The 12,712-nt window shown below is 43.8% G+C and overlaps 1 protein-coding gene across 3 annotated transcripts in view; it reads left to right on the forward strand.

Moving 5' to 3' along the window:
* The first annotated feature begins 1,310 nt into the window (after positions 1 to 1,310).
* The window catches only part of IDE (insulin degrading enzyme), a 109,958-nt gene continuing 98,556 nt past the window's right edge, over positions 1,311 to 12,712 (forward strand). For 2 of the 3 annotated variants that reach the window (XM_030865087.2, XM_030865088.2), the window contains exon 1: positions 1,311 to 1,461. In XM_030865087.2, coding sequence (XP_030720947.1) covers positions 1,364 to 1,461 — 98 coding nt within the window. In that variant the 5' untranslated portion in view covers positions 1,311 to 1,363. The remainder of the gene's footprint in view (positions 1,462 to 12,712) is intronic. The other variant, XM_030865084.2, reaches the window with a different exon arrangement.

A 12,712-nucleotide genomic window follows, 5' to 3' on the forward strand; every position in this document is an offset into this window, starting at 1 on the left:
GAAGCTGAAAGAGGCAAAGAACGGATTCTCCCCTAAGACCTTCTGCAGGGAGTGCAGCCCTGCCAACATCTTGATTTGGACTTCTGGCAGCCAGGATGTGAGAGAATAAATTTCTGTTGTTTTAAGCCACTAAATTTGTGGTAATTTGTTATGGCAACCACAGGAAACTAATACAGATGGGCTGGAACTAGAAAGTAACATTGTGAAATTTTACCTTACACTGTACTAGGAGTGCTTCCTTCTCTCTGCTATCTCAGTTTTCGTCCATCCAACGTTTGCCTTTAGCAGAAACTGGTAAAAAAGATGCCCGAGTACCTCTTTGATGAAGCAACCACTTGATTAAGGAATCCTTCTCCTGAATTCCCATTTGAAGCTATAATAGGATTCAGAGCACTGTCTTCAGCTGTAGTCTCCGGTCTGCCACATCAAGAACCTAAAAGCACTTAAGCTAGAGAGTTGCTGACCCTAATTTCGCTTTTCTTTAAAGACCCCTGTAAAATAACGTAACGGAAAGTCTGATTCATAACAACTATTAAATTATTTTCGGGTGCACAGCAGAAAGCCATCGGGAGGAAAAAAGTCTTGTCTTACGAATAGTGACTGAAGTACACTAACAATAGTAGTAGTAGTACTACATATAAATGTTTTTAAAAAATATATAGTAGTAGTACAGAGCGGTAGTTTCTATTCTAGATTTGTAAACCCCCGAAAGCCTTGTTTTGTTGTGGCCTGTCCCATCTCCACCTTGCTCTTTGAAGGGCTGCTAGTTTCCCAGGATGGAAACTCCTCCCAGGGTCCCGGCCTCCATCTGGGGGGGCCCTCGAGTCTAACTTCTTCCCGGTGCCCTACCCCGCGGTCCACGTCCCCACCGCGCTCTAGAGGGAGCCCGCGGGCCGCGCGCCCGCCGCCGACTGGTTTTGTGCGAGGTCGCCTAGTTCGCAGACCTTGTTCCAACACCTGCACTGCCGGGGCCGACAGCCAATGAGGGCGCCTCCGCAAACGTGGTCCCTTGTGTCCTCACGGTATTCGTGAGCTCCCTGACCCCTGCTAACACAGAGCCAGATACACATCGCCACCCTCACGCGTGCGCCTGGCGTGAGCCGGCCGGGCCCCTCCCCGCCCCGGGAAGCCTGACGGCTGGGTTCCCACAGCTCCCTGGCCAGACTCCGTCCCGCCCGCTAGCTCCGGCCCTGGCCGCCCTCCGTCCCCGCCCTGTCGGGCTCCAGGCAAAACCCGGGGAGGCGGCCGCTCGGAGGCTCCCGGGAGGCGACGCGGCGCGGCGGACTGAGCATGCGCAGTGAGCAAGGCCGGCTCCGGCGCAAGAAGGAAGCGTTCGCTGTGGTCCCGGCGGCTGCGCTGGGGTATGCGGTACCGGCTAACGTGGCTGCTGCACTCCGCGCTGTCCAGCACCTTCCGCTCGGTCCTCGGCGCCCGCCTGCCCCCTCCGGAGCGCCTCTGTGGGTGAGCCGAGCGGAGCGCCTGGGCCCTCGGGGCCCTTGGGTCACGGTGGTTTGGAGCTCGGGTTGCAAAGTGGTGATTCAGCACTTAAAGCCGCCGCCCCTCACGCCGCCTGTCCCGCCGGCCTGGGGCCCGGACGGCCGCACTGAGGCCGCACGGGGCCCGGAAGGGCTGCTCGCGGGGCGGGAGCTAGGGCCCTTGCCCGGAGAGGAGGGTGTCCCTCGGGCGGTGAGGGCGGACGGAGGCTGTGACCCGGGGTCAGCGGGCGTGTGTCACAAGTGCGGGGGGCGGGGGGCGCGGGCGCGAACAGTCACCCCGGCCCGCTGCCGGGAGCCGCGCAGGGCCGCGCTACTCTGGGGAGAGTCTTCCTGTGAGTGACTGGGAAGCCGAGGCGGACTGTCCCTTGCTATGGGGTAAAGGATCCGAGTCCAGGGAGACCGCTTCTCACCTTCCTCTCAGCTCCGCTTTTTCTTCTGCGGACTGAGTTTCCACTCCTCTGTGGAAATGCCAGCCTTGGGAAGTGTAAAAGTTTCCCTGCCTCCGCCTTAGCGAGTAGCCGAGTATTGGCTTTACTGTGGGAGGGAATTTGGGAGCCGAAAGATACCCTGGGATCCTTCACCGCAGCTCCCTTGTTTTACACCTGAGACAACCGAGGCCCAGGAGAGATTGTGGCAGAAACCAGGATTGGGACGCAGGTTTTTGCCATCCGGTGGCGTGCTCTCTCCATTTGGCTGCTCTGTGTGTACTAGAAATTTTCAGCGTTGTAGCGAGCGCTGAATACCCTTTACTGTGAATAAAGAGGAATTGGCAAAGATGGGCAGTATTGTCTTGCCCTACTTAGGTACATTATTTGAACTCTTCGTCTGGTTTAACAAATATCTGGGACCTAATAAGTGCAGGATACAGTGATGACCCTCTGTGTAATATGGTCTGCCTTCATAATTGCTGGAGCGGATTGAGATGCCACGAGAGCATAGCCAACTGAGAGGGTCAGAAGCTGCGCAGGATGTGTTTTAGGAGCATGGTGTGGGACAAAGATAGAGGAGGGGGTCTGGGCTGACCTTTGAAGGAAAGGCAGAAGGTGGGTGTAATCCTACCTAGGTGTGCAGGTTAGCCTGTCTGTGTTGGGAGGACGGTGAGCAGATTAGTCGGAGCCTTAGAGAATTTCCTTGGGGGAATTAAGAAGAAACAAGTCCTGTGTTATAAAAGTAGGATAATACTAGCTTGACCTTTGGATTTTAGTTGGACTTTTTCTGGTTAATAATTGGTAGGGAGCCATTAGGAGTTTTTGAGGTGGGAAGTGATCTAATGAAACTGGTTGTTTAGGAAACTAGTTTGGTAGCTGTGTGCAGGATTGTAAGAGACTGGAGAGGCCTGAGGCAGAGAAACTGGTTGGGCCTTAGTCTTTACTGCCAGAACTAGGATAGTAGTAATGGTACTAAAGGAGGCCTAATGCAAATGAAGAATCTGTGGAACTTCTTTTCCCTCTTCTGTTTCCTGCTACACCCCAGAATCCACTACAACATGCAAAAAGATCCCTGAGTTTAGAAAGGGAAGTGGAGGTGCTGAGCATAGGTGGGGTACCTCCCTGGGCCTCCTTCATGTCAGAACACTTTTTAAAATTGTTGCTAATAGGCTGTGTTTCGCTCCACCTTATCTCCAGTGTACAGAATTTGTGATTTTAAAGAAAGCATCAATTTTAAGTTTTATACAACTAAAAGGTTTATATGTTCAACTTACAGTTCACTTTTCTCTATGGTTTTCTGCCACTGTTCTTCACTTTCATTGATGAAGTCCAGGGTATGGGTTGAACAACCAGAGCTTCAAAATATGGTGGTTCTCAGAGAGGGAAATTCGAGACTCAAAGCGTAATAAATGAGATCAACCATTTAGAAAGCTCTACACTAAAAATTAGTGGCTGAGGCTAGTAAGGAAAATGCAGGTCCAATCAAAGGGATCAGGGTGTAGTTTTAGGAAGGAACATACTAACACCGGAAGTTACCATATATTCCGATCTTAAGGAAGGTACTCAGTCCTACTCTACATAGTAGGACGAATGCGTTAACTGAGATGGTTACATAGCTATTTACTGGAAGAGCTGGGATTTAACCTGTGTCTGTCTGGTGCCAGAGCCTGAGCTCTTAACTGTTATTTTATACTGCCTTTGCCAGTGTTTGGGCATTCGTTTCCTGTTCTAACCTCTTGAGAAAGGAGTGGTCTTACAGCATTTGTATAAGATCAGTTCATTTAAAAAGCAGCCTCATTGTTCTCTGTTCAGCCATATTGGATAAACGGGAGCTCTGCAGAATCATCTGAACCTAGGGGAACCTGGAGGTAATAGCCCAGTTCCTGGCAACCACTTGAAACACCTGAGCATCAGTCATCTCACTTTGCAGGTAGCTCTACTTTGCATTTCTCTGTTCTACAGGCTTAAGAAACAGAGGTTTGCTAGGTGGGGCTACCTATTAAGATTCAGGCTTTTAAACCACTTTTAACCAGAACAATGTCTTTTAACAAGTTAAAAGGACCGGATGCCCTTGAATATCTTTAGCATTAACCATAAACATAATAAGTTACATTCTGCCTATCTGCCTTAAAGGTTAGAGTTGGGCACGGTCTCATTAGGGAGTAATGTGGGGAGCAGAAGTTCAGTATATGTTTCCTTGAGAATGGGTTTCCTTTCCGTTTTCCTGTTGGTATTTTAGATCTCCTAAACAGGTACCAGAGGCTCAGCCTACCTTTCAGCCAGGGTGAGAAGGCTGAACTCTCTTTCCATAGGGTTAGATCCTCTAAGGTATGTTGGGTTCTGAAGGCTCGGGTAGGGTCTTCCTAACTGGCTTGTCTTCAGTCTGCCCTCATTCTTCTGTCTGTTCATTCAGCCTTACTTGAATGTCTGTTCTGTAGTGATCACTCACTGTGCTCATTGCTGTGGGGGATGCAAAGACAGTCAGTTATAAATTCTGTCCTCAAGGAGTGTTCGGTCATGTAGTGACTTGTCCATTCCTTCACCTCTGACCTTTCACTGAACATCTCCATTTTTGTGTTCTGTTCCTTCTCTCAATTTATTTTGAAAAGCAACTCAGTATTATTTTCACAGTACTCTTTTTCTAAAAATTAGTAGATCATGTTTTCCTCTTTTCTTTTTTTAAAAAAATATTTATTTATTTATTTATTTGGCTGCGCCAGGTCTTCATTGAGGCATGCAGGACCTTTAGTTGTGGCACACGTGTGGGATCTAGTTCCCTGACCAGGAATGGAACCCAGGACCCCTGCATTGGGACTGTGGAGTCTTAGCCACTGGACCACGAGGGAAGTCCCCACAGTACTCTTCTTTTAAAATGGGCCTCCCTGGTGGCTCAGTGGTTAAGAATCCGCCTGCTAATGCAGTGGACATGGGTTCGAGCCCTGGTCCGGGAAGATCCCACATGCCACGGAGCAACTAAGCCCATGCGCCACAACTGCTGAGCCTGCACTCTAGAGCCCATGAGCCACAACTACTGAGCCCGCGTGCCACAACTAATGAAGCCCGCGCGCCTAGAGCCCGTGCTCCGTGACAAGAGAAGCCACCACAATGAGAAGCCCGCACACCACAATGAAGAGTAGCCCCCACTCATTGCAATTAGAGAAAGCCCATGCACAGCAATGAAGACCCAACGCAGCCATAAATAAATAAATACATAAATTTAAAAATAAATAAATAAAATAAAATGGTACTTATAAAATTCTTATAGAGTTAAAAGATATAAAAGCTTTTATTCTTCCCAAAGAACTGTATACTTTCTCTTTGCCCATTAAAAGTATGTAACTAAAAAAAAAAGAAAGAAAGAAAAAAGTAGGACTCACAGACCGTTCCCTGAGGGGACGATATCACACTGCTTGACATATTTATCCCATGAATGAATTAATGGTCTTCCTTCAACACTGGTTTTCTCTGTTTAATTTCCTAGTTTTGCATATGTTGGTGTTATCATTTTCTCAGTTTAGCTTGAAAATTGGAGTAATCTATGAATCTCTCTTTTCGCTTCACTGCCTGTTCCCAAGACCAAACTCTCTTCAGTCTTTCATCTTAAAGTTTCTTGGAGTAAACTTGATTATCCATCAGGATCCTAGTTCAGGCCATAATAAATCTTCCCTGACATCTCACATCTTCAAGTTTCATAACTGATTTTTCCAGCCTCCTATTTTCCTATTAGTTGATGCTTATCACTGCTGTTGTCTTGTTTAGACACCATCAGTGGTTATGCACTATTTCAAGATCAAGTCCAAACTTCTCGACCCAGCATTTAAGCATCTCATAAGCTGGTCTTAGCCCAACTTTTCAACCTAACTTCATTCTTCTCTGGTCAGACTCACTAATTTACTGATTCTTGTACATGACCTGTTGATTCCCATTCTAGCATGCCTTTCCCTCTTTTCTTTATATGACTCAACCTGTCCTTTTTAGACCTTATACAGGCCACACAGTTATCTTTCCTTTTTCTGAACTTAATGATTTTAAGATATTTTGAAATACCCATTTTACATTTAACCATATACAGCCTCATAATTTTTTACTCTTTTAATTATTTAATATTATACATGCCAGAGTGTATAGGACAAAGAAGAATAACAAAATGAACACCTGTGTACCCACCATCTAGTTTAGGAAATTTCTGGTAACTTTGAAGCCCTTTGTGCTCACCTCCCCTGAAGAGATGATGTTATCCTGAATTTGGATATTAATTCCCTTGATTTTCCTTTATTGCTTTATCAATCTTAATGTATTCCTAAACAGTACATTGTTTAGTTTTGTCTGTTGTTGACCTTTATGGAAAATTTTCTTCTCTGAGTTACTATTTTTCGTTTAACAGTGTTTTTGAGATTCATTCACATAGATGTATGTGTTCACTGTTGAAAGACAATCTTATGTGAAAATGTCACTAATTATTTTTTTATTCTGTTGTTGATGGAGATTTGAGGTTTTTTTTTTTCCTATCACAAATAATCCATGTGGTAGGCTTGTCCCAGTACCCAATCTTCTCTACCTACACTCACCAGGGTTCTCATCCAATCATATATATGTGTTTCGTCCAATTTGTAGCCACTTACCACATGTGCTTATTTAACTGTAAATTAACTAAAATTAACAATTCAGTTCCTCAGTTACCCTGTCCACATTTCAAGTCATATGTGGCTTGTGGCTGCCAAATGGGGCAGTGCAGATATAGAATATATCCATCATCCCAGAAGTTTTATGAAACTGGCTTGATCTGTATTCGGGCAATTCCCAAATGTGTATCGGTAGCCAGAACCTCTCCCCTGAATTTCAGATTTAAGTAATAAACTTCTACTCAACATTTTCCTTTGTATGTCTGATATACATCCTTTTTTTTGTGCATTTTTTGGGTCTTCGTTGCTGGGCACGAGCTTTCTTTAGCGGCAAGTGGGGGCTCCCCTTTGTCGCGAAGCACAGGCTCTAGGTGTGCAGGCTTCAATAGCTGTGGCACACGGGCTTTAGTAGTGTGGCACACGGGCTTAGTTGCTCTGCGGCATGTGGGATCTTCCCGGACCAGGGTTTGAACCCATGTCCCCTTCATTGGCAGGCGGATTCTCAACCACTTCGCCACCAGGGAAGCCCCTGATATACATCTTAAACTGATCATGTCCAAAACCTGTCAGCAAACCTTCTACCTCAAACCCTGCTCCTGCCACCGTCTTCTCCCTTATCTCAGGTAGTGACACCTCTGCTCTTCCACTTGTTTAGGCTAACAACTTGGAATCATCCTTAACTCCTTTATTGTTCTCATAGCCCTCATCCAGTCAGCATAGACATCCAGATTCAGACTCTTCTCACTGCCACCACCCTGGTTCTAATCACCCTTTTACCCAGGTTACTATAATAGCCTCTTAACCAGTTTCCTCGCTTCTGCACCTGCCACTCTACATATAACCTCCTCTTGTCACCACTGGCAACATGATCTTTTTGAAATCCAAGTCATACATCTTTGTAGGGAATATAGAAAACCTTGCAGTTGATCCCCATTTTGTTCAGACTTAAAGTCCTTATAACGGTTAAGAGGGCCCTGTGGCGTCTGGCCTTGCATTACCTCTCTGATTTTGTTTCCAAAATGCTCTCACCTCATCCAGTTGCACTGGTCTTGCTTGATTCGCTCTTGCTCAGATTATTTGCACTGTTGTCCCTCTGCTCAGAATGCTCTTCCAGCAGTGAGATCAGGGAGGGCTTCACAGAGAATGTGGTAGGCAAATGCCTTTGAAGGGAATATAAAATTTGGGCCAACAGAGAAGGGGAAGAGAAAGAATATTTTAGATAGAAGGAATGGTATTAGCAAAGGTTTAGATGTGTATATTGTTCAATTCACAGTATAATCAAGGCACAATGAGATTTTATCGTAAAGGAAATAGCCTCAGATACCTTTTGAGTAGTAGTGACACGTAAGCTGTGACTGTGGACAATTAATCTGGCTATTTTTGGAAGCACAGTTGAAATGCAGTCAGAGATGGACAGAGGATAAAGTAGTAGTGCAAATAACAAGGAAAGGAGAATGTCTGCAGAAGATATGTGTGAAAGAAGATTCAGCAGCTTTGACTGGGTATGGGGGGAGATGGAGGAATCAAAGAGGCCTAAGGACTTGGGCCTGCGTGACTTTGAAATTAGCTAGGAGGGACCAGCAGGGTAGAGAAGGCTGTTGTGGGGAGATTCAGCTGCAGGCAGTGGGAAGAAGTCCAGGCAGGTGAGATGTCGGTGCTGCCTGTTGGGTGGCTGGTGTTCTAAAGGCATACCAAGAGAACAGGTTGGTCAGGTGCAGCGGCAGAACACAGCAATGCAGTCAGGTTGGCACTTCAAGAGCTGGCTGTATTGGGAAGTTGGATAACTCGAGGCCTCTCAGGACAGTGGACCAGACTGAGCAGTCCTTAAACATCCAGAAGGAGAACCAAAATGATGATCCAGTTTGTGGATTGGTAGCTCAGGGAAGAGTTCAATTAAAAAATCATGATGGGACTTCCAGGTGGCGCAGCGGTTAAGAATCTGCCTGCCAATGCAGGGGACACGGGTTTGAGCCCTGGTCCAGGAAGATCCCACATGCCGCAGAGCAGCTAAGCCCGTGTGCCACAACTACTGAGCCTGCGCTCTAGGTTCCGCAGGCCACAAGTATTGAGCCCACGTGCCACAACAACTGAAGCCCACATGCCTAGAGCCCGTGCTCTGCAACAAGAGAAGCCACCGCAATAAGAAGCCTGCGCACTGAAATGAAGAGTAGCCCCCGCTTGCCATGACTAGAGAAAGCACTCGCGCAGCTTTCGAAGACCCAACGTAGCCAAAAATAAATAAAAGAAAATAAATTTATTTTTTAAAAAAATCATCATGATCCTTTGCCCAGTGTTACAGGCTACTTTATTTTAGGACATGTAGAGTTATATTTGGGGGCAGGAGCTCTGAAGGAGCAAGGGTCCCTGTAATGGTATCCCTGGCACCTAGCACAGTGTCTGGCACATAGTAGGAGTCCATTATTTGTTGGATGAATTTGACGGGGACACAGGCTCCTGGAAGTAGGAAGCCCTAACCATAAACATAATTCAATTTTTGCTTACAGTTTGCCATTTCCATTCTCCTAATGTCAGTGTAGCCAGTAATTAGTATTTGTGTGTGTGTCTCTTATAAAGAAATTAGAGGTGGTAGTGTATTTCCAAGATTTCTTGCAGGTCTGAGTTATTCGTGGGAACTACGTTGGTTTGAAAAGGGATAGGACATAAGGGACAGGACAGTGGGGTGGAAAAGGGCTCTACATATTGTACAAAGACTCAGTTCAACTGGATTCTGGTCTTGGTCTGCCATGAGCTTGGCCGTGTGGTTGTGGGTGCTGGACCAGATCATCTTTCAAGTTCCTCCCAACTCCATGAATCTGAGACCTTATATTTTTAAAAGCTCTAATCTCTGTTAGAACCTCAGAAGGGATTTTGCCTTGCTCTCTAGCTGTACTTTGGCTCTGAGAATAGGCAGTTTCTCATAATCAGTTGGAGTCATGATGCTAGCATAATGGAGTTGCTGGCAGTAGAGATTGTATAATTGTTTTATGAAGTGATATATAATAAAGAATATTCCTTTGACAGCTCATGTGATACATATCAATGTTTGTAATCGGTGCTCTTTAATAGTTTTAATTTTTTAAATAGCTATATAGTTGCCTTTGTAGTATAGCAACAAAGTCTCACTCAAGATCAGTTTATAAGGAAGATAATACTGCTTATTATGGAGCTTTTTGTCACAAAGGATCCAAGTTCACTTGCAATAGTAACTGGATAAAAAATATCCAACAATTCAGTGACTAGCATAATGGACCCTGCAACTCATTTGTTTTTGTTTTTGTTTTCTTCTGTCTATTAAATACAAAAAAAATGGCTTGTGGGGCAAACCTAATGTGTAATTGACTTTCTTAAGGAATGAGATTCTGAATTCAGTACTTGCACTGGTGATTTGTTTTCTGAAGAACACATGACCTACTACATATACGCTAAAAATCAAACATTCTGCCTTTTTTTTTTTTTTTTGTGGTACACGGGCCTCTCACTGTGTGGCCTCTCCCGTTGTGGAGCAAAGGCTCCGGACGCGCAGGCTCAGCGGCCATGGCTCACGGGCCCAGCTGCTCCGCGGCATGTGGGATCTTCCTGGATCGGGGCACGAACCCGTGTGCCCTGCATCGGCAGGCGGACTCTCAACCACTGCGCCACCAGGGAAGCCCAACATTCTGCCTTTTAAGGGAAAACTTAAATGAATCTATTTAATACATGGCTGATTTTAAAAATTAATTTTTATATTTACCAAAGTAATACAGGCAGAGTTTTAAGAGTTAAATAGTACTAAAAGGTTTACAGCAAAAACAGCAGTTCCCTGCTCCCAGAGGCAACCACATTCAACTTTTTTTGTGGGGAGGGGGCAGCACTGCGCTGTATGCACGGATCTTAGTTCCCCAACCAGGGATGGAACCTGCGTCCCCTTCAGTGGAAGGGCAGAGTCTTAACCACTGGACTGCCAGGGAAGTCCCCACATTCAACTTTTTAAGCTATTTATTTTGAAATTTATTTTAATATTTCCAAATAATATGCTAATACTGTTATTCCTTGATTTCTTAATTTTAGGAATTATCTGTTGATTTGTTTTTACGGTAATAAAGATTTAATTCTCTTCCCTTATCCTTCCTTCTTGCTCCATCTTACCAGCTAGTTATATCACAGATTTTGGATATAGCAGTCTTCTGTATTTATATTATTATGCCTTTGCAAATATTATTCACTGCCAGGCTAAGTAGTGTAATCTGATGACATTCTTTTTCTTGTTCATATTTTTGTTTTTGCCTTTTGTCATTTTCTGTTTACTTATTTCTGCTTCTTCCCAGTTGCTTCCATAGCCACTTAGTACAATTTCTCACATGACCAAACTTATTAAATGATCTATTGATTCCATATTTTTTCCTTGGAGACGTTCCCTCCAGACACTTTCCCCTGAGCTGCAGTCTGAACTAGTTTTGCTCCAGGCCTGCTGTAAAGTGGTTGCCTGGAATTTCCCTTTGTTTCTCTCCTGTAATGAATTTCCTGAATCTCATATTTTGTTCTATCTTGGTTTGCTTCTTCATTCAAAAGATATATGGTATATTTGAAATATGTATTCCAGTAACTTCTTGAGAAAGAGAGCACATGGGAGATAACTTTTTAAAGATCTTCTAATGATTTCCTAAACAGAAAAGTGTAGATTTGGGGTTTTCGTATGAATCTACATATTTGTAAAATAAATCTACAGAATTGAGAAAGATGATCTGAATGGCTTCCACTCTTCCATCCAGCTCTAGAGTTGTAGGATTCTAAATACTTGAGAATTAAATGATTTTACAGATCATTTTAGCAAATGGTTAAAGCAACAAATTTTTGAAGAGACCCTTTGCAGAACTTTGACAAAAAAATAGACACATAACTTCCTTTTCTCCCCTTTCTTTTGATTGTTCTTTGCGTATTTCCATTTTATTTTTTTTGCTTGCAGTTTTATTGAGATCTAATTGGCATACAGCATGGTGTAAGTCTTAGGTGTACAACATAATGATTTGACTTACATACATCCTGAAATGATTACTACGGTACGTTTACTGAACATCCATCATCTATATAGATACAAAATTAAAGAAATAGAAAAAAATATTTTTCCTCGTGATGTGAACTCTTGGATTTACTCTCTTAACAACTTTCATATATAGCATAGAACAGTGTTAATTATATTTATCATGTTGTACATTACATTCCCGGTACTTATTTATCTCATAACTGGAAGTTTGTACCTTTTGACTGCCTTCATCCAATTCTCCCTTCCCCTATCCCTCCACCTCTGGTAACCACAAATCTGACCTCTTTTCCTAGGAGTTTTTTTTTTTTTAATATTTTATTTATTTATTTGGCTGCGCTGGGTCTTTAGTTGCAGTATGAGGGGTCTTTGTTGCCGCATGCGGGATCTTCAGTTGCAGTATGTGGAATCTTTGGTTGTGGCATGCGGGATCTAGTTCCCTAACCAGGGATTGAACCTGGGTCCCCTGTGTTGGGAGTGAGGAGTCTTAACCACTGGACCACCAGGGAAGTCCCTGTTTGTTCTTGAAGTATAATTGACCTGTAACACTATGTTAGTTCCTGTTACACAATATAGCAATTTGATATTTCTGTACATTTCAAAATGATCACCACGATAAGTTTAGTTACCATATGTCATCATACAAAGATATTATATAATTATTGAATATATTCCCCACACTGTACATTTTATACCCATCACTCATTTATTTTGTAACTGGGAGTTTGTACTTCTTAATCTCCCTCACCTATTTCTCTCCTCCCCTAGCCCCCTCCCCTCTGGCAACCACCTGTTTGTTCTCTGTATCTGTTTGTTTGTTTGTTCATTTGTTCTGTTTTTTAGATTCCACATACAAGTGAAATCATACAGTATTTGTCTCTCTGACTTATTTCACTTAACATAATACCCTCTAGGTCCATCCATGTTGTTGCAAATGACAAAATTCCATTCTTTTTTATGGTTGAGTAATATTCCATTGTTTGAGATATATATATATATATATATACACACACACACACATAAACACATACACACATGTATCTCTCACATCTTTATTCATCTATTGATGTACACTTGGATTATTTTATAACTTGGCTATTGTATCATGCTACAATGAAATGATATATCCGATAAGGGGTTAATATCCAA

Source organism: Globicephala melas, chromosome 16 (genome assembly GCF_963455315.2).
Source record: "Globicephala melas chromosome 16, mGloMel1.2, whole genome shotgun sequence".
Taxonomy (NCBI): Eukaryota; Metazoa; Chordata; class Mammalia; order Artiodactyla; family Delphinidae; genus Globicephala; species Globicephala melas.